Source organism: Bufo gargarizans, chromosome 6 (genome assembly GCF_014858855.1).
Source record: "Bufo gargarizans isolate SCDJY-AF-19 chromosome 6, ASM1485885v1, whole genome shotgun sequence".
Taxonomy (NCBI): Eukaryota; Metazoa; Chordata; class Amphibia; order Anura; family Bufonidae; genus Bufo; species Bufo gargarizans.
In genome coordinates, this window is record NC_058085.1 from 388,264,168 (window position 1) to 388,287,890 (window position 23,723).

At 42.3% G+C, this 23,723-nt stretch overlaps 1 protein-coding gene across 1 annotated transcript in view; it reads right to left on the reverse strand.

Moving 5' to 3' along the window:
- Positions 1-23,723, reverse strand: part of ZMAT4 (zinc finger matrin-type 4) — a 357,231-nt gene that overhangs the window by 244,221 nt on the left and 89,287 nt on the right. The window contains exon 4 of the mRNA XM_044299054.1: positions 6,159-6,392. Within this exon, the coding sequence (XP_044154989.1) occupies positions 6,159-6,392 (234 nt within the window). The remainder of the gene's footprint in view (positions 1-6,158; positions 6,393-23,723) is intronic.

Consider the following 23,723-nt stretch of genomic DNA (forward strand, 5'->3'; position numbering starts at 1 on the left):
GACATCACTGTGTTTATTATCCCTGTACTGTGACATCACTGTGTTTATTATCCTGTACTGTGACATCACTGTGTTTATTATCCCTGTACTGTGACATCACTGTGTTTATTATCTCTGTACTGTGACATCACTGTGTTTATTATCTCTGTACTGTGACATCACTGTGTTTATTATCTCTGTACTGTGACATCACTGTGTTTATTATCCCTGTACTGTGACATCACTGTGTTTATTATCTCTGTACTGTGACATCACAGTGCTTATTATCTCTGTACTGTGACTTCACTGTGTTTATTATCCCTGTACTGTGACATCACTGTGTTTATTATCCTGTACTGTGACATCACTGTGTTTATTATCCCTGTACTGTGACATCACTGTGTTTATTATCCCTGTACTGTGACATCACTGTGTTTATTATCCTGTACTGTGACATCACTGTGTTTATTATCCCTGTACTGTGATATCACTGTGTTTATTATCCCTGTACGGTGACATCACTGTGTTTGTTATCCCTCTACTGTGACATCACTGTGATTATTATCCCTCTACTGTGACATCAGTGTGTTTATTATTTCTGTTCTGTGACATCACTGTGTTTATTATCCCTGTACTGTGACATCACTGTGTTTATTATCCTGTACTGTGACATCACTGTGTTTATTATCTCTGTACTGTGACATCACTGTGTTTATTATCCCTGTACTGTGACATCACTGTGTTTATTATTTCTGTTCTGTGACATCACTGTGTTTATTATCCTGTACTGTGACATCACTGTGTTTATTATCTCTGTACTGTGACATCACCGTGCTTATTATCTCTGTACTGTGACTTCACTGTGTTTATTATCTCTGTACTGTGACATCACTGTGTTTATTATCCCTGTACTGTGACATCACTGTGTTTATTATCCCTGTACTGTGATATCACTGTGTGTATTATCCCTGTAATGTGACATCACTGTGTTTATTATCTCTGTACTGTGACATCACTGTGTGTATTATCTCTGTACTGTGACATCACTGTGTTTATTATCCCTGTACTGTGACATCACTGTGTTTATTATCTCTGTACTGTGACATCACTGTGTTTATTATCTCTGTACTGTGACATCACTGTGTTTATTATCTCTGTACTGTGACATCACCGTTCTTATTATCTCTGTACTGTGACTTCACTGTGTTTATTATCTCTGTACTGTGACATCACTGTGCTTATTATCTCTGTACTGTGACATCACTGTGTTTATTATCCCTGTACTGTGACATCACTGTGTTTATTATCCTGTACTGTGACATCACTGTGTTTATTATCCCTGTACTGTGACATCACTGTGTTTATTATCACTGTACGGTGACATCACTGTGTTTATTATCCCTCTACTGTGACATCACTGTGATTATTATCTCTGTACTGTGACATCACTGTGTTTATTATCCCTCTACTGTGACATCACTGTGTTTATTATCTCTGTACTGTGACATCACTGTGTTTATTATCCCTGTACGGTGACATCAGTGTGTTTATTATCTCTGTACTGTGACATCACTGTGTTTATTATCCCTGTACGGTGACATCAGTGTGTTTATTATCCCTGTACGGTGACATCAGTGTGTTTATTATCTCTGTACTGTGACATCACTGTGCTAATTGTCCCTTCATCATGATATCACTGTGAGCATTTTCCCTGTACTGTGACATCACTATGCGTATTTTCTCTTTTCCATGACATCACTGCATGCATTAGCCTTGTACTGTCGCATCACTGTGCTAATTATCCAATCAAAGTGATACCACTGTGTGTTTTATGCCTGTTCTGTAACATGACTGTGTGCACTTTCCTTGTACTGTGACAATATTGTGCGCATTATCCCTGTACTGTGACATCACTGTGTGCATTATATCTGTACGTTAGGCAAACTACAGTAGTCAAAAGCTTTCCATATTCTGAACTTGCTGCTGAAGGTGGTTTTTGTGGAGTAAGGCCCCATTCCAACACCGCAGGATACTAAACCCACCAGAAGAAAAAAAAAACACGGATTCAGGCGCATTCATTAAATTGCGGAAAGCACACTGTGCATCCGTATGTCAGTTCCAAAAAATAAATAAAAAAAGTCTTATACTTTTGCGGACAAGGATAGGACATTTCTACAGAAGGGAGAAAGAAAATGGCAGTCGGTATCTGTGTTTTGCAGATCTGCATGTTTACAGACCGCAAAACACATACAGTCATGTGTATGAGGCCTAATTGAATGAAATGATAGTCATCAATTATTATCCTTTATATCCTGCGAAACGTGTCTCCCCCTCTCCTGGTTAATGATCTCCCATATCATGTCACCACACCATCCTAATAAAGTGCTGCTTCAGCCTGAGATTGAAAGTTCTAGCAAAATTGCATTAGATAACGATGAACAGAAAAGACGTGGAATCGTCTGAGCGTAATTCAGGATCGTTTGTCACATTGTAACTCGAGGACGCTGCAGATGATATTGTCAATTCACATTTAATATATTTACTTGAGATGAGGGATGTTCTTTTTCTGCTGCGCACGGAAGTGAGCGTTACTGGAGATATTAAATCCTATTTATATGTACCTTATGTTCGTATCGCCTCCCAAATGGAATTTTCCGTATCGGGTAAAGCTGCACTTTGAAAGCTATCGCTCAGACCCAGCAAAACTTAGAAGCTCACTTCCATTTTTGCTGAAGTTCCTGGGTGTTACTTTTATGTCTTTAGCTCTGACGGTTTTCTCTTGTGCTGCACCAATTTCGTGAAACTGCGTTCCGTGCCCCATCCACCACTGTCTGAACTAAACCACAACTTAAAGGCGTTATCCCATGAAAAGTATAACTATGCAATAAATAGGGAATTGCCGTTATGTTTGCCCATAGACCTCTATTATGACGGATCAAATCGGAATGCCTAAGGATAAGTCATCAATAGAGATGAGTGAAGCTCTCAAAACTTTGATTCAGCTATTTCACAAATAAATTCGCTTTATGACGAATTACTTCATCATGAAGCGCAACGACAGGGACCGGCGATTGTGCCACCTTCCCTGTCATTGAACCCCTCAGATGCCGCTTTCATCACTGATCGCAGCATCTGAGATAACTATTGATGGCTGTCAGGGGTTAATCTTTAAAAAAAAAAAAAATAATAATTAAAATACTTACTTTATCCATTTGCTCACGAAGAGTCCTCTGCGGCCATCTTGATTGAAGATCCAGCAGTGCGCGATGGCGGTTATCACTCTGGCCGGCATGGTGATGTCATACGTCACAACACACGTAAGATATTCAATCAAGATGGCTGAGGAGGACTCTTCGCATGCGAATTGATGAAGTGAGTATGATTTTTTTTGTTTGTTTTACCGCCATTTTAGGAAAAATTGATTCGTTATCAAGAAACACAAGGAAATTTGAATCAAATGTACCCTGAAATTCATATCAAAGTTCACAATTCACTCAACACTAGTCATCGATATCAAATCGGCGGGGATCCGACACCATCCACCACTATCTGAACTAAACCACAACTTAAAGGCGTTATCCCATAAAAAGTATAACTATGCAATAAATAGGGAATTACCGTTATGTTTGCCCATAGACCTCTATTATGACGGATCAAATCGGAATGCCTCAGGATAAGTCATCAATAGAGATGAGTGAAGTTCTCAAAACTTTGATTCAGCTGTTTCGCCGAATTTCACAAATAAATTCGCTTTATGATGAATTACTTCATCATGAAGCGCAACGACAGGGACCGGCGATTGCGCCGCCTTCCCCGTCATTGAACCCCTCAGATGCCGCGTTTATCACTGATTGCAGCATCTGAGATAACTATTGATGGTGAACACATGCGGCTGCCATCTTTTCTCACAAGTCCGGCGAGGCGCAGTTAAGCCCTCACCTGTGCCTGTGCGCGAGCCGGTCTGAAATCAAATGCGGTCACCGGGAGCAGGCAGTTTCAAGAACAGCCCGATAAAGGCCCCCGGTGGCTGTTCTCGGAACTGCCTGCTCCCGCTGACCGCACTTGTTTTCAGACCGGCTCGCGCACAGGCACAGGCACAGGTAAGCACAGGTTCGCGGGCGAACAATGCGAACTGGCCATCACTGTCCGACACTACTTACCCCCAACGATCAGCAGGTTGAAGAGAAGGCGCCAGCACAGCCTTCTCTTCATTGTTTACCTGCCTGCTGGCGCAACCGCAGGTGTAACTACAAGAAGCCACCCCATTCACTTCTATGTGACGGCTCGTTCCTGTACAAGTGTAAACCAGCTGATCGGGGAGCGGGGGGGGGGGGGCTGATGCAGGGTGTCAGAGCGCCACTGATCTGATATTGATATTGATCAATCCATTAATCTTTCTTTGTCTAACATTAGCTTTTGTTTTAGGATAAGATAAGAAACCGTTGAGCAAATACTTTTTTGAAGCCCTGTAAGAATTATGGCTCAGGTACCATTATTAGCATTGACATTATTTCATTTCTGAAGAATAATGTAACAAGTACATAAAATGGTTAATGTTGGAGGAACTCATTATTTAACCAAAAATGGGCCCTTCGACCCTAGTAAATCAGATGAATAAGCTGAGGGACAATGGCTGCTCTTGTGTCTTTAACATTTTAACCAGACCAACCTCAGGGGCACACGAGGATTGCATTCACTCCATGCTATCCATGTACCAGGAGACCCGATGGCGCTTTAAACTTTAAATACCTCGATGTCTGAACAAAAACCTGGTTATGAATCATATAAGAGGGCAACAGCATGGACATCAATTATACATGAATGGTCTGTACACATGGTGCCTATAGACAAAGGCCGTGCGAAGGAAGGCTCTTAGATTTATGCGTTAAGAAACACGTCTACGTGAATCCGGTATCAGAAAGTAAAACTTAAAGGGACGCTAAGTAGAATCATGCAAATTCAATAGGGAGGAAGCTTCTTTAAAGGGAATGTCTAGTTTTTTTTCCTCTAAATATCTTAGAAAATTCTGTGTTGATTAATGTCTTAGTATGCTTTTATAGATTTGAAGCTTATCTCCCTTGCATTAACAAAGTTAAAACATAGCATATGCATTACTAGCAAGCCACCAGTAGAGGGGGCTTAGGAGCTTGCTGTATACTTTGCTACTATAGAGTTCAGTGTATAAACAATATGCAGTAAGCTCCTTAGCTCCATCTAGTGGTGATTGCAGGCATGTTAGCTTTTAAATTGTTCTATGTAAACTGAGTGTGCCTTTACCAAAAGATAAAATGGAACTTTTATTTAGAGACGTTTAAAAATCAATTAGGAAAGGTACCCTAAAAAATAAAAATAAAAAATAAAAAAAAGGACGCAAGATAGGGGTTGAATAGCCAGGTCTAACTTTTTTGGCCCCATAGAAAATGAATGGAGGGCGACTGCTCATGCACAGTGCGCCCTCCTTCACTTGCGGGGCTCCGTTCTCGATATAGGTGCGGGTCCCAGCGGTAGGACCAGCACCTATAAGACAATGGGAGCATATCCTAGCAATATGCCCCCATTGTTTATGATGAGACAACCCTTTAAGTTTTATCTTTTGGTAAAGGCACACTCAGTTTACATAGACATAGCACTACGTCTATCAGAATGTTAGCTTTTTTTAAAAAAAATCTGCGCAAAGGGATATGGAGCCCTGGCTGATATAAACATATATACAGAACTTAATCACAGTAAAATTTTGTCAACATTCACTTTAAAGTTGGAGCTGCATTAAAGGGGTCGTCTCATCAGAGACAACCAGTTTCAAAATGCATCCAGTAGGGTAATCGGCTGATTAGTCCAGGTCCCACTGCTGACACCATCAGAAAACAGCTGGTTTTGTTGGCTAAGGCAGTGGCCAGCCAGTAATTTTGCATGATCTAGTATTTGCCCGCCATTCAAATGAAGAGCTGTTGTTGTAATACAAGGCTCAACCAACTACACAAGGGATGTACAGTATACAATCACATCAATCATGGTACGCTCTAATGAAGCCTGTAGACCCAAAGAGAAGACAAAGACACTCCATCTGGCCTCAGTTCATATGGAGACATAATCAACTTGATAGCACTAACCATTATGACCAGCAATGAAAAACTTCTCTAACAATTTAGTAGAGCATAATACACAATGTGCCGACTAACCTTCCAGTGCCTCGGAATCCAAGGTTTCACCAAGCCTTTGTAGAAGTTTTGCCCGCGCCGCATTTTTCTTGTGTTTCTTCCCTTCGTAATGTTGCTGAGCCATCATTGGGTTGTTAAACCAAGCTCGACAGAGGTCGCAGAATTTCCGAGACTCACTCCCAATGTTGATGCTCCATAAAGTGTCTTCTTCCTGGATGGTGACCTCCGTGGGTTCTGTGTTTTCTTGCACGGGTTCTTCAACAGAAAATAAACAAGAAGTTAGAGCCAAGATCATTGGTTGTATGTCGACTAGAACTTTCAATAAACTAAATCTATTCCTCCTGTACTTCCCCCATACACCTGCACAGTCGGTTTGGCAAGACTACTGCATGGGTAATCAACAAGAAGAGGTGTGTAAACTGCTGAAACCGTGAACTGCACAGCACCCACAGGTGGAGCACATAACACCCATGTGCTTCACCTGTACTTATTGAGACACTGCAGTAGACCAGTGCAGGTGGAGCACATAACACCCATGTGCTTCACCTGTACATATTGAGACACTGCAGTAGACCAGTGCAAATTTGAGACGTGGTTCTCGGCTAAACAACATGGCCGATATGAAGAATCCAAGTCTAAAAGACCCACCGCCATCCTAAGTCTAGATGCAGTTGAATTTAATTGTTCCCTGTTTGAATGTCATAAGCGATCTCTACGCCAGCTATCTCCATTACTGAGAACCTCTGGAGACATTGCCAGACCAATAGACGAATAATATCCGTAGCACTTTGCCAACTTTTTGTAAATGCTTTTTTAAGTACTGTAGCTATTCTGCTGCCAACTCGTTCCATTCTATGATAATTTACATGGTAAACGGCTTGTTCCCTACTCGCAAGGTTATTACAAAATTCGGCCTTTTAACAAAAGCTTCCGTAATTCCGATAATTTAACAGCGAGCGCAGCCTGACACACGTGAGGACATCATTCATGACCGTACAGTACAGCGTGCTGCATTGCAGAGCAGCAAAATCCATCCGATATGATAAAATAATTCATGTGACAACGTGCCTTGCGATGCCAAATCCTTTGACAGGTCGACTGTTAGGCCTAGCAAAATATTCATCGGTAAATGCAACTCGGACATGAAGCATTTATCTTTCGGAGAAATTAATGACTCCTTTTTCCGAAAAATTCCTAGATAAATGTGTTATTAATGCACTTGGGCTGGTAAATCTTAGAATACCTCTCATCTCGAGTTCAGAGATTTCCATTAAGTAAATCTCTTTCATCTGGCTCAAGGATAGCCTTGATTATTTATGATTTGATGCCTAGTCAAGGACCAAAAAGTGAAGCTGCCAGGAGTGTCTCCTGAACACAGTAAGACTGGCTACAGAACATTGCCTCTTTCTTTTCTGCGGTAGAGAAATCCCTAGATGTCCTGGACACCTTTATAAAGCATCTTATTTCTTTTTTAGCAGCTGTGCTACTTTTAGTATTACTATTCTAAGGTAACATTTCATGTGGTGATCCGAATAAACATCGGAGAACAGTAGAGGATCCATCCTATGGGAGCAACCTCATGCATTACTCAACTCCCGCTCCCCCTAACAATGCCAGCTTCTAATGGTCTTTTTATACCAAGACTTGTAACCAGGACAAGAAGCCATCCTCTGCATCTTGTGGAAAGAAGGTTCATCATCATCATTGATGGGTATTCTTTACTGTAAGAGCATTGAGATTATGGAAGTATTTCCTATATGACGTTGATTGAAGCTCTTGAAAGTAAAAAAAATACAGGTTATGGACACTAGCTTTCTGGAGATGGGACATTTATCGAGAGATTTAATTGGAGTTTGGAAGAAATTTTTTCCCTTAATATTGGGCAATTGGCGTCTGCCTGGAGCCACAAAGTAAGACTATAGGTTGGACTTGATGGACTTGTTTTTGTATTCAACTTTACCAACGATTGAACTACGTAGATATTTGTACCTTTTCAAGTGTTATATACACATTTCTAAAGGTGGCCATGCAAGCAGCCATACACATTTTGAAGGCCCTCATACATATTAGACCAAGGGTGAACAACCTGCAGCCCAGGAGTCACATGCAGTCCTCAAAGCCATTGTGTCCAGCCCTAAGCTTGTTTCTGGTGCTGTACTTATTTACTAAGTTTAGTTTGGTTCTAGGTCTATATTTATGTTATAAGCTGGGTCATGATGCTGTATTTATGCTTTGAACTTGGTTATGGTACTGTATTTATGTACTAAGTTTGATTCTAGGACTTTATTTATGTTCTGAACTTGGTTCTGGTGCTATATTTACAGTGCCTTGCAAAAGTATTAACCTCCCTTAACTTTTTTCGTGTTTTGTTACATTACAGCCTTAAGTTCAATGTTTTGTTAATCTGAATATTATGTGATGGATCAGAACACAATAGTCTAAGTTAGTGAAGTAAAATGAGAAAAATATATAAAACTATTGTTTAGAAATAGAAAACAGAAAATTGGCATGTGTGTATGTATTCACCCCTTTTGTTAAAAGCCCATAAAAAGCTCTGGTGCAACCATTTACCTTCAGAAGTCACATATGAAATGAAATGATGTCACCTGTGTGCAATCTAAGTGTCACATGATCTGTCAGTGCATATACACACCTTTTTTGAAAAGCCCTAGAGGCTGCAATACCTAAGCAAGAGGCACCACTAACCAAACACTGCCATGAAGACCAAGGAACTCTCCATACAAGTAAGGCACAATGTTTTTGAAAAGTATAAGTCAGGGTTAGGTTATAAAAAAAAATCCAAATATTTGATGATCCCCAGGAGCCCCATCAAATCTATCATAACCAAATGGAAAGAACATGGCACAACAGCAAACCTGCCAAGAGACGGCCGCCCACCAAAACTCACGGACCGGGCAAAGAGGGCATTAAGGTAACCCTGGAGGAGCTGCAGAGTTCCACAGCAGAGACTGGAGTATCCGTACATAGGATGACAATAAGCCGTACGCTCCATAGAGTTGGGCTTTTTTGGCAGAGTGGCCAGAAGAAAGCCATTACTTTCAGCTAAAAACAAAAAGGCACGTTGTGAGTTTGCGAAAAGGCATGTGGGAGATTCCCAAAATGTATGGAGGAATGGGCTCTGGTCTGATGAGACTAAAATTGAACTTTTCGGCCATCAAAGAAAACGCTATGTCTGGCACAAACCCAACACATCACATCACCCAAAGAACACCATCCCCACAGTGAAACATGGTGGTGGTAGCATCGTACTGGGGGTACTGGGAAACTGGTCAGAGTTGAGGGAAAGATTTTGGTTTTGGTTCTCTAGTTGGGTTCTGTTGCTGTATTTATGTTATGACATGGGGGGAGCACAAGCACAATTTGGAGGGCCAATTCCACCCCCTCACAAACCTCATTCATGGACTTCAAGAACTGGACTGGGACAGAAAGGACGGACCACTGCATAAAGTAATATGCAATAAAAGGGGGCACACAAAGACCTGGAGCTGATCCCAAGGTTAAGGATGGTCTGCTACTCATGGACTATTACTGTGTGTTTTCCTCCCAGGCTAATATTTTTAAGTCAGCCCTTGAAATTACTTTAGATACTGATCATATATCAGACTTAAAACTGACATGATTCATCTTTCTTGATTTTTTATTTTCTCCTCTGTTTCTGACTTTTGTGGGTTTTCAATAAAGAAAACAATAAATAAAAATAAATTACCCTGGACTATTAGGACAGTCCATGGGAACTTGTGTCCCTTCAAATTTTAGACCAGATACCTAGTCACATTACCAAATTATGATATGAACACATGAAGGGGAGTAAGGAAAAGTGCTAATGTGAAACTGCAGGTGAAAATGGAAGAGTGACCTTGAGCGTGGTAGCATGACTGAATCTCCCGACCTGACCTCAGTCTCAGAATCCCAATCCAAGTATTTACATCAAGGAAATGGAAGGTTGTCAGATATCATCAACACATCATTGGAAACATTCAGTCTGAAAACTGATAGATGCTCCTCACCTTCTTCTTTACACTACCGGCACTGGCATTTTTGTATTTGCCCCTTCTTCCTGTTGAAATGCGCCATCTGATAACTTTTACACATCCTGTGCCCTATGACAACTTTTAGATACCAGATCCGTTAAAGCGCCTAAGTTATGTAAAGGCCGGTGCCTGGACTAAGCGGGCATCGACTAAGACCGGTGTCTAAATAAAGTAAATGTCCCCCTAGATTTTTATAATAAAATAATATTTTAATAAAATATTAAAAACTTGGAATACCCCTTTAAATGAAAACAGATCTATTGTAATGTCTGTTTTTGGTCACAAAAGTGAGAACCTAAGATGAATCTATGGCTTTTAAACTGCTAGAATATGGCCCTCTGCGGACAATAATATAAAAGGGCTCCCAAATTTTTACGTTCCATTAGAATTGACCTTTTAGAGGAACAACAAAAACATCCAGAATCATCAATTTTCACGTTACATTATCTATAGGGGTTTAGGCCACAACTCGAAGACCCCAGGCCCCAATGTAAAGTCTGTAACACGGCCCCCACCACCAATCATGTGCCGTTTATAATACTGGTGTCTTCTTATACAGCAGAGGGGCCCCTCGGGCATTCTGTCCCAAATCTGACCTACACCCCTCCAGTTCTATTAGGTTTGCCCATATATTATAATAGTGTACCTTATATCGCCTTGTAGGAAGCGAAAAATAAAACGACAGATGAGGAATGATGGGATGCCGAGAATTCCGCCATATCGTCCCTGTACCGGCGTAAAACCCACAGTAAAGCTCAGTATTGTTTCATGAGCCGCAGCTCTCGTACATCGTTACTGAAGGCATTTTTTACAGCGTGGAGCAGGCCAGATGCTGGGGATTGATGGCTCATCAGGTCAGTTTTTAGGGATGTGCACCTCTTGATATATTGATTGCCGCGTACATCCGTCAACTATAAGGCAGCAAACATCTTAAATTATATATCTGGAGTATTTAGGCCGCTCGTATAACCGGGCGTATGTTACACCGTCTCAGCTGGCAGTGCAACTGGCTCTAGGTCTGGCAGCGTATAAATCAAGGAAACAGCTCCCTGGCGAGGCCGAAGTCGACGCCGCGTGATGTTTAGCTGAGGCCCAGAGACAATTACGTATTTGCGTCCAAATGGTGGAAAGTTTAGCAAGAAGAGAATCATCTTTTTTCAAAAATGCATTTCCTATGGAGGCATAGTGGGATATGTTATAATATTTTCTGAAAGTGCATTGAAAGAAATGAAGTCCTCAAAGTGCACATTATTTCTTAAAGGGACGTATAGTTTAAATCCAAATTTTATGTTCACCATGAAACTCACTCGTAAACCAGATGGGGCTCACTTAGCGATCCGTTGCTTCATTCTGGAAAAAAAAGACTATTAATCCATATGCAAATTAGCAGTTAAGTGCACTAAGGGCGGGTCCAAGCCACTCTGTGCACCCTTGCTCCTCCTGGTTCCTCTGTCAGCCCTTCCTTCTTCTTCTTGATTGACTGGGCAAAGAGTTATGACTATAAATGACCCTGTCAAATAGGAAGGAGAAGGAGGGGCTGGTAAAAAAGAGGAGGAGTAAAGGTGCACAATGTGGCTTGGACCCACCCATGGGGCACTTAACTGCTCATTTGCATATGGATTAAAAGTACTGTTTCTCCAGAATGAAGCAACGGGTCGCTAAGTGAAAGGTACTGATTGCATTTTCAAGTCCCACCAGCTGCTTACTCTAGGACAGACCAGAAGCTCGGTGCACCAAACAGCTCATTTGCATATTTGAAAAAAAAGTGATGCAACATCACGATGGATTGCCCAAGGAAAGGTCTTGATTTAATCGTGTTTTACAAGCCCCCCCAGCTGCTATGCCCAAACCTGCTGGCAGACTCCCTTTGGTGTGCAGGGCTTTCATCATCTTTTGAAGTTTCCATGATGTCTCTTCTCAGGATCCGACAGCTATGATATTTTCAAATTTATACGGATAAGGGCTCATGCACACGATCGTGTTTTTTGTCCGCATCCAATCCGGATTTCTGGCGGGTTCACTTTAATGGGGCCGTAAAAGGTGCGGACAGCACAGGTGGCACCTGCAAAAAAACAGAACATGTCCTATACTTGTCCATTTTATGGACAAGGATATGACTGTTCTATAGATGGCAGGACGTTCCGTTCCGCAAATGCACGCGGCCGCTATCGGTGCAATTTGCAGACCGCAAACATGGCTACAGCCGTGTGCATGAGCCGTAAGCCTGCATATCCTGCATTTCCCCTGAATTCCCACTATTCTGTCTCAGGAGCCGGTGCCTGTCCACAGCGGGCGGCGCAATCATTGTTCGGAGCCTGTGTTAATCAGATTTGATTTCAGTTGGTCGGCTGCCATCCCGCATCAGCCTGGCACTACAAAAGGTAATCAGATGTGAAGCTACATTTTGCCCTTCCTCAGGAAACACTAGAAAAAGCCCTCTACCGCCTTTGGGGGATTTACACTGTCACTTTGATTTGTTTCTACGGAGCAGATGAGGCCACCCTAGAAGGACTACACAATGCGGGGGAGCCCCATGTGATGAGGTAAGTCCTACATGCAATGTCACGGATCACTTACAGATCTGCTCCTGAGAACACCACAAAGTTACACGAGACTCTAAATGACTACTGACAGTCTCCTCCGCTCACATCTCGGGACAAAGGCGATGTCTTCCACATTAAGACCTCACGGACACGATCGTATGTATTTTGTGGTCTGCAAATTGAAGATCTGCAAAATACGGATTTCATCCTAGTCACATTAATATTTTTTGCCGACTCATCGACGGGCCGGTGCCAAATATAGGACATGTTTGCGGAATGGACATACGAATGCAGAAAGCGTGCTGACCCTCCTTGTGCGCTCTGCATCCATATGTTCGTTATGCAAAAGATAGAAAATGTCCACACAGTGGGGACCACCGAACCACTAAAGTCAATGGGTCCGCAAAAAAAAAAGCCAACGCCACACTTATCACATCCGCATTTTGCTGGTATCCATCTGAAGGGATTGAACAAATTGGATACATTTGTAGCAGAACCTCAGCGGTGTGAGCATTATATCTGTATGGATTGTCAACCTTTGGGCTCATGCACACGACCGTATGCCCTCCGAGACATACGGTCAGTGAGCGGGCCAGATGTCCCAGAGCAGCATACATCGTGCGTACGGGAGCGCACAGCATCATAGGTTACTATGATGCTGCGCGCATCGGGCCGCCCGTGGGACTATTGTCCTGCACTCATAAGATCATATGAGTGCAAGACAATAGTCCCGCGGGCGCCCGACGTCCACAGCATCATAGTAACCTATGATGCTGTGTGCTCCCGTGCGCACGATGTATGCCGCTCCAGGACACATGGCCCGCTCACAGACCGTATGTCTCGGAGGGCACATGGTCCATGCGATGAGCGCAGTGACGTCACCAAAGGTCCTTTTCCTCCCAGGTCCTCAAAGAAGAAGAAAAAAGACGAGCCGGGCAGCGCGAACAAGTGGATGAGGTGGGTTTAATTTATTTATTTATTTTTTTTAACCCCTCCATCCATAATTTACTAAGCATTCTGTATTAACCACTTCAGCTCCCCTAGCTTAAACCCCCTTAATGACCAGACCACTTTTTACACTTCTGCACTACACTACTTTCACCGTTTATTGCTCGGTCATACAACTTACCACCCAAATGAATTTTACCTCCTTTTCTTCTCACTAATAGAGATTTCATTTGGTGGTATTTAATTGCTGCTGACATTTTTACTTTTTTTGTTATTAATTGAAATTTACCGAAATTTTTGCAAAAAAATGTCATTTTTCACTTTCAGTTGTAATTTTAAAAAAAATAAAAAAAATTTCTATATAAATTTGACCCCATTTTGGAAAGAAGACACCCCAAGGTATTCCGTGAGGGGCATGGCGAGTTCATAGAAGTTGTTTTTTTTGGCACAAGTTAGCGGAAATAGATATTTTTTTGTTTTTTCTCACAAAGTCTCCCTTTCCGCTAACTTGTGACAAAAAATTAAATTTTACATGAACTCGCCATGCGCCTCACAAAATACCTTGGGGTGTCTTCTTTCCAAAATGGGGTCACATGTGGGGTATTTATACTGCCCTGGCATTTTAGGGGCCCTAAAGTGTGAGAAGAAGTCTGGAATATAAATGTCACAACCAGACAGCTGAGAAGCTCTGACAGAAGCCTTTCAGAACCTCCTCCTTGAGTTTTCTTTGTTGTGCTGTTCAGTTCCTCATCTCGTTAGCCTCTCTCAGCTGTCATGTAGTTGGACTGATTGCTTCCCTATAAATTCCTCCCCATAATGCATTACTGGGCGGCTTATAATGTCACGGACGGTGTACAGGAAACAAGACAATGCAACATGCATATATGACTCACTGGATCCAAAGCTAAGGAACCAAGAGGGAGACCCCTGCATAAAACCTGGCACTTTCCCTGGCTGCTCAGCCTATGCAAAAATCCCAGAGGTGGATGGTTGCATATCCACGTACCTCGACTATATAACACCTGAACACCCTACCATAGTGAGGGGACACGACCACCGGCTCCCTACACCAGACACGGAAGGGAGTCAGGGTCACCTGGGATCCAGCAAACAGAAAATAACAGATAAATGTACAGCACTTAACTTAGTAGCAGACTGGGAAATAGGATCAGCATGCACACACACTCCAGGAAGAAGTATAAGCCGCCCAGTAATGCATTATGGGGAGGAATTTAAAGGGAAGCAATCAGTCCAACTACATGACAGCTGAGAGAGGCTAACGAGATGAGGAACTGAACACCGCAACAAAGAGAACTCAAGGAGGAGGTTCTGAAAGGCTTCTGTCAGAGCTTCTCAGCTGTCTGGTTGTGACAATAAATGTCTAAAAAATGTTACGCATTTGGATTCCGTGAGGGGTATGTGTGCGCACGTTCACAGGAAATCTCGCGTCTCGCGAGATGACGCCCCGGCGCGTCCAGGAGGAATAACAGGGCCGCCGCAAAGACGCAATCCTGCGGGCGGCGGTCCTGTAGTGGTTAAGAATGCTATTATTTTCCCTTATAACCATGTTTTAAGGGAAAATAATAAAGATCGGGTTCCCATCCCGATCGTCTCCTAGCAACCATGCGTGAAAATCGCACTTGCTTGCGGATGCTTGCGATTTTCACGCAGCCCTATTCACTTCTATGGGGCCTGCGTTGCATGAAAGACGCACAATATAGAGCATGCTGCGATTTTCACGGAACGCACAAGTGATGTGTGAAAATCACCGCTCATGTGCACAGCCCCATAGAAATGAATGGGTCCGGATTCAATGCGTTCACCTTACGCATTGTACCCGCACAGAATTCTCGCCCATGTGAAAGGGGCCTTAGGGTTCACACGGCAGATTTTTCATGGCTGACCCTCGGATTTCTGCTACAGTTTTTCAGCTGTACATGCTACAGATCCGGTTTTGAGCCCCATTCACCCTCACCAAGAATGAGCCTGTCAATTCCAATTAAAGTCAATGGGATAATAATGTAAGCCGTTTTTACACCCGGATTTTGGCGTAGAAGATGTGATCCCCATCAAAAATACGTTGTGTGAGCCCTGAGATGGTTCTCATAATTCTGCCCCTTAATGTTGTATATTTCTATCTTCATCTACACAACTGTTTTCAAAATTCCATTGGTTGCCCTTGGAAACAGACTACAGTTTATCTCTACCTCGTAGTCATGTGACCTAACAGCTGAGCTCTATGTAATACTGATCTTACACATTAGGAATGCTCTTTTAGCCGACACCTTTTTCTCCGGACCTTCCCTCACACATGTACTGTATATTTGGCTTGACCAAACGTGTGTGTGTCCGGCAGGGCGAGAGGGGAGATTAGTCAGACAGTAGCTTATTTAACCCCCATAAACAAAAGGATCGGGCAGTAAAAATGCCACTGCCCAATCCTTATCTCTCCAATAGAGATGGCCTTGTGGTTCGCCCGGCGGTCGTTTCGCAGTGAACTTTGCATGTTCGTACATAGGGAGATATTTGCGCTCCGCCATATTCTTTTACATTGTGAAGAACTTTGACCCATGACACATCCATCAGGTGGTACAGGACAGCCAATTGAGACGTTTCAGCGCATGGACGTACCCCCTACCTTATAAATAGACCCGATCTGACCGCCACTTTACATTCAGTGTTTTGCCAGTGTAGGGAGAGGTTGCTGTGTGGAGCAGGGACAGACTGTTAGGGACACCAAACGCTAGCTAATAGGGCCACAAAAGTCCTTTTAAGTACTGGTATAGGTGTGCTATCGATAGATGTGATACACAGAGGGGTGTGATATATTTATAATATACTTTTATGAGTCAAAAACACATAGATCTATATAGTGGTCACCTGGAAGTCAGGGGCCTACAGGCTAGGGGCTTACTAGGGCCATTTTTATATAGGGTAAAGTTCCGGACGGGGACGCTCTTATCAGGGCGGGTGCTCTGTGTTTAGGTTATCAGGGCCAGAATAGCACCCCCTGTAGGGCAATATCGACAGCTCTTTGCCCACCCTGTCCTTCAATACCACATCATCATCTAGCCCAGGGATGGATGTTTTTTGCTTTCCCTCCGGGATTCATAGATGTGCACTGGAACCCCCCGGATTGTGGTAGGACAGATGGTCTCTGATTTGGTGCCGCCGAGCACTTGTTATTGCCGACCACATCTATGCTTTTTGCATAATTTTTATAATTAATTTTTTTTTCATTTTGAGGGATATCTTTTCCATTCACACGTCCGCAAAATGCGTCCGCATCCATTCCGCAATTTTGCTGAACGGGTGCAGCCCCCTTCATTTTCAATGGGGCCGGAATGTGCTGTCCGCATTTGCAGATCCGCACTTCCGCATCCGTGCTTCCGTTTCCGCAAAAATTAGAACATGTTCTATTCTTGTCCGCAATTGCAGACAAGATTAGGCATTTTCTATTATAGTGCCGGCGATGTGTGGTCCGCAAATTGCGGAATGCACATTGCCGGTGTCCTTGTTTTGCGGTCCGCAAAACACTTACGGACGTGTGACTGGACCCTCATAGTAACATTTTTAAAGGTTACGTTTTATCTTCATGTATATTCTAATGGATTGCCTTCCTTGTACAATGTTATAATATACTTTCTATGTTAGACGGTATATTATAGTGCATTTGTATTGTGCGGCAGTTGTGTGCGGTTCTGCTGCGATGCTGCAGGTATATAGAGGGACAAGCGTTATTGGAACAAATAATTTCTACTGGTGTGATATACCAGTTCCCCCCCCCAAAAAAACTGATTGAAGCGCGGTGTTATATACCAATATACTTTCTTACTGTATAGTGCATTTGTGCATGCGCGTACGCGAAAATTATATTGCCGATATTTCGCATTGATTAATATGATAAATTATGAATGGAGATCGCAAATTCGAATAATACATCTGGTATGTCACTGTCCATGTTGTGGGACTATTTTTGCACTTCTAGCAATTATTTCTTGGCTGCAAATATGAGCTGAAGGTTTTTCAGGTTAAATTAAATGCCAATAAAATGAATGGGACCAGCCGCGAACTTGCGGTTCGCGAACATTTGATTGTGTTTGCGCGATCGCTTTTGTGAACTGTCCCGGCAGATGCTCATCCATCACTACTCTCCAACATCTACCATCAAGAGACTCAAGAGACCCTAATATAGTACATATAAGCTGGTTAATCTAATTTAGCTTTAGACCTGAATGGAGAAGAAAATATTATACAACTCAATAGCGATACAAAATAAGCAAAAATAAGTATAAAAAAAAATATAACTGGGAAAGTTTATAAATTGCTATTCTGGAGCAGACTAATATTGCATTGACTCCCTGACAGTAATAATGTGTCTGACCTTCCATCATAGGAAAGGATGTTCACTGACCTCACTGGATTTTTCTTTTATATGTAAGGACTAGCAGCCAAGCAAATCTGTTTAGGAAATCTTGGCTCTGAGGCACTTTTCTTCTGCCGCGGCAATGATTGTCTCACTGTCCCCTTGTACAGTACTAGGCTGCCAAGCACAGAATAAAAAAAAAATAGAGAAAAGACATTTCTTCTCCGGTCTCAAAATTCTCATATCTTACAAAGACAGAACATTGGAAAGCTTTGTGATCCTGGCTCGCCAGTCCTTAAAGTGCACACGCGGCCAAGTTACAAGCCGTTTTAATGGAAAGAGATTTGTTTCCTAGAGGCACATTTATCAGCTCATGTGAACAGGTCTCTAAACAGGGCCATCCATTAAAAGTATAGTGAGTAACACAGAATGGACTCTCTTATCCTCTCTCCTTCAGAAACCAATAAAGTATCAAAAGTTTTTATACCTCACTAAACAAAACTATGTGATTTGCTGGAAGTTCTTAAAACCTAGAAATCTTGGACTACAGTCTGGATGCAGTTGTTTTTTTTTAACGTCTGTGTGATCATTTATCAGTATATTCCCTGGGCTCCTCTATCTCTTCACGTCCCTGTTATTTATTGTGACTCTTCTCAGATTCTCAAGCTTTTTCTTCTTTCCGTTGGAAGTAGCAAAAGAGATTACAACCTAAACTATGTAAAAACAGTCAAGCTCCTCAGGGGCGGGGTTATAAAAGATTACAGGATAGCAGCTTCACCCATACAGTGGCGGGCTGAGAGAGCCCAAAGGTCCATTTGCAATATAGAAAGACACCACTGTCTATTTAGAATACTGGTGGAACCTATAAGACTCTCCTAAACCAGTGGCATAACAAATGTTTTCAGAACCAATGTGATTTGCTGGAAAGTTCTAAAACCATGTCTGGACTTGCAGTATTATTTTTTTTTAATCTGTGAGATCACATCAGTATTTTTCTGGGCTCCTCACCGCCTCCATGTTCCTTTTACTCATTTTGACTCCTCACAATGTCATGCCCTTTTGGATGTAGCAAAAGAGAGTACAACCCAACCTATGTAAAAATGATCAAGCTCCTCCTGGGCAGGGTTATAAAAGACTTGTAGCAATTTCAGTCATGCTCTGAGGGAACCCAAAGGTTCCTTTGCAACATAGAAATACACCAGTCTCTATTTAGAAGACTGGTGGAACCCAGGAGACTCCCCTCTGATGTCCCATACAAGTAGAATAACTCATTGACCCCTGGTGCGAAGTTTTATCTGGAGTCCTTTAATCATGCAGTAATACCATCACGTTTCATTACCTTTTATGTCAGACATTTCATATTTGCTTTGTAAAAGAAAGACTTTCCTGACATAAAGACTGGAAACATAGGAAAATAAATAAGACGCCCTAAGTAATATTTTGGTTTGCATTAGGGCCCCTGGAGTTTCTGTGTGGTTGCTACCTCTGCCCCCTTATTATGTTCCTACTTACATATCAAGGAATTGCAGAGATTTATGGTGATGCTACTGAGAAGTAAAGTCCTGGAAATATTTCCTATAATGGTCTGGGCACAGCACGAGTTCACATCATGGAAAAGGCACTTAAAGGGGCTGCCTGCTTTGGACAATCCCTTTTTGTAATGAGGGTCTTGTGATAATATGCTGACCCCATCTTTGCATAGACTTATGGTAATCAGTAGTAATCTGTGGTTGAAACCAGTATTAAGTATTCAGTTTCCCTGCAGCGCCACCACAGGAAAAGTGAAGGATTACACCCTTTCCATTTAAATGGAACCTGTCACTAGAATTTTGTGCATAGAGCTGAGGACATGGGTTGCTAGATGGCCGCTAGCACATCCACAATACCCAGTCCCCATAGCTCTGTGTGCTTTTATTGAGTATAAAAATCGATTTGATACATATGCAAATTAACCTGAGATGAGTCAGAGCTTGAAAATATGACTCTTCTCTGGTCACACAAGTAAGATATGACTCTTTTATGTTAATTTGCATATGTATCAAATAGTTTTTTTTACACAATAAAAGCACACAGAGCTATGGGGACTGGGTATTGCGGATGTGCTAGTGGCCATCTAGCAACCCATGTCCTCAGCTCTATACCCAAAATCCAGGTGACAGGTTCCCTTTAAATCAATGAGCTGTCGATATAAACCACCAACATACCGGGTCTTCCAAATCAAGAGGTATAGATTTATCCACCCTTACCTTAAAAAGTCACAAAATGTCATCTCATTTAATAGAGAATGGTTTAACTAACAATTTTCTGGCATTGCCACTTGGGGTCTCACTTCCACCTAAGTTTCAGCCCACTGCCTGTTGTCCCTAGATCTGTCCCTAGTTACAGAGACACAGAAGTCGTCAGAGAGGAATTGAGGGCGTGTCAGAGCTAGCTGAAATCCTGAGCCTGATAGAAGAACTGCTTCTACACAGCTTATGAGAGCAGAGAAGCTCCTGTGTGCCTGTAAGTGTGGTCTCCCCCTCAGTTCTGTGAGCTCCAAAACTGAAAACAAACATAGTAGGAAGTAAGGAGGAGGAGGTCTTAGCAGTTTAGTGCTAGCAGATTCCACAGAAGGAAGACGCCCCCTGCTTGTGAGAGAAATGCATCTAGCTGTGCAGCTGAAACAAGAAATAATATAGCAGAAAAACTCATTAGGAAAAGACCTTGAACACAAGGAAGGCTCGCCCCCGTCACCTCCTGCTATTGGCTGCCCCCCCCCCCAATGCCGGATGATTTCATCCACGCATGGGGAGAAGCAGTGGCGGCTGTGCAAGCTTCAGAAGCGACATGGGTGCTGGGGAGTCAGGTAAGTATAACAAGTGTGAGGGGCCTGGGCATATGGGGGAGAATTTCAGGGGTTGGATAACCCCTTTAACTCAAACTTGGACTCCCAAATCCCAATTTCTGATGACACAAAAATCTATATTTTACCAGATGACTATATAAATATATACAGTATTTACACTACATTTTTTTCCAATATAGTTTAAAATAGCGAGTTAACATTCATCACTGCAGTGTATATATATATGCTTTTTTTTAAGAGATATAGCAGTGCTGAATCTGCAACATATGCTCTCTTAGAGCCTCTGCTGTAACGTGGCAGCATAGCTGAGAAGACTCCTTATGTAGAAGCAGTAAGAAGGGACTATATTGTCAACTGTCAGTGGGGGAAGGAGATTGATTCTGTCCAGAGCCCACTCCCAGCAGCAGAACAAAAGGGGAGCAAAAAATAATTAGGAAACAATTTATTTTTTCTTTTAATGCTTTCAATAGTATTTCCAGGTTCTTTGTATGAAAATGATTCATGGAATAACCCTTTAATTATTGTATAATTTCTCATCTTTAAAATCACTGCTTCATTTCAGTAAAAAGGATCAATCTTTTTATATGCAAGGGATGAAAACCCAAGCCAGCCTGGATAATTTCAAAAGTTCCATAGCAGTGAATGGAGGCTTGCTGTGCATGGATACTTTGCTCTCTATTCACTTTGGGGCCATATTCTCATGGTAGGGGTGAGCCTCAGGTGTGGAACCCATGCCTATCAGAAAACTATGGCATATCTGATCGATATGGGATAAATGTCCAACATGGGAATATCCCTTTAAACTCACATTATTCTCAATTATTTCATAACTGTAGCAAACTCTTCTCTGCTTTGACAAATGTATTAAATTGTATCCAAGTGGATCCCCTGGCTGTTTGGGAAGGAGGGGAGATGTTTTTGGCTACACCTCTCCTTTGTAGCGGCCATCCATGTAATGCATGGACAAGTCAGGTCCACCAAAGCAGTATAACGTTTGCATAATTAATTGTTTTATCAGAAACTTATTAGTACAGAAGTAGCATCTTGCTCACTCTCATCATTATGGTCAATGCCAGCAGTAAATACAGGCAATCACACTCTCGCAATTGACTCAATAGCCCCTTAATCCTGTAAACTAGGACATTCTTGTTTTTCTAAACATCTAGAAGATGCCATGCAACCTCCCTGTGCTATGAACATGTGGAAAAAAAATAGGTCATTGCCAACACTTCAAAGTAGGCAAGGAGTAGAAATTATTAGGATTTAATTAAGATTCCAATTATTTTAGGCTAAAAAGTATCACCTGTGCTAATCCTGTTTTCCTTTCTTTGCTTACAGAGGTGTAATTTCCTGTGCCTGCTAACATTTCATATATTTACCCTATTAAAATGTATCACAGCAATGTCACAAAATATAGTGATTAGGGATGAGCGGCAGGGGCAATATTCAAATTCACGGTAGTTAGATATTTTGTAGAATATTCGTCATATATTTGCAAATTCAAGAATTTGCTATTATTTTCTTGATTGCGAAAATCGGCAATGTAATATTCGCGTAAAGGGTAAAGGCATGGGTCACTTTTGCAACATTTTCCAAGCTGCTAGTAGTTTCCTGAGACTGGAGAAAATGGTTGGCACGGCAGAACATTAAAAATGGCTTTATATGAAGATAGAGTGCTCCAATCTGTTCGCGATTGCGTGAAATCGGCAATTAATGATGAGCATATTTTGGCGCAATACATTTTTGCAGATCTGACTACATATTACTGATTGGTGCACTATCTAATGTAATGAGTGGAAAGCACAGAGCACAGCAATAACACTGCTGTCTCTCTCAGAACTTTAAAAAAAAACTGTAGACAATGGCTGCTGGGGAGGTTCTTATATAGTAAGGGGTAGGTGCGAGTAATATGGATTAATATTTACTGTCAGCCATGTCCTCACACCCACCATTTGCTGGAAGATAGCAGAGGAAATAAAGCTCCACAGGAGGGCCCTGCTTCAAAGCCGCAGCCAGATAGCAGAAAACTTTTAGAGGCCACATTTGATTACATTTCACACCTTCAGTCAGACAGCACGGATCCTGCAGGAAAACCCCCAGCAGGAGGTATCAGCTCTTGCCAGGATCAATGATACATCCTAGACATGGTGGCACCTACATTTCATAAGGAATTATGAATGCCCCGGCCATCGCAGGCGCAAACGGGATACATATTTTTTGTTTGAGGGTGGGATGCCAGGGAAGGGAGATATCCATATCTCCCCACAGAAACCCAAAAGCAGCACCCTGTTTGGACTTTTCCTGTGACCTTCTGGACTGGAGCTAAAAACCCTAAAGGGTTTTGTGGGTCATTTGCAGCCAGTTCAGCAGAGGGGGGGGGGGTGGATCCCTCCCAAAGGCCGGGAGGGGAGGGGATGGCTACAGGTCATAAGCCCATGCAAGCCAGCGGGCGGGGTATTTTTCTGAAAGGGGGTCACATCGTGCAATGTGTTTGGAGGGAACTGTAACCGGCTGACATCACTGCCTCCGAAGTGAATACAGCTAAGGACTCACCACTACCCAAGGACCCTGTTTTACCTATATCCCCTCTATCTGTAACCTCAGACCATTGTATATATTCTTTGTGTATATTGTGTCATCTAGTGTGCCCTTAAGGCGATTAAATATATAATTTATTCTTGTGCTATCTTGTATCTCGATCATGAATCCCCACGTCTGTGTTTTGGCCTAGTTTTTAGCTACCACGGGTTGGTTTCTCACCCTATATAATCCCGTTAGCGGACCAGGCTTATATCAAACGAGAAGCTGGTGGCAGATACCCGGGCTGAGACA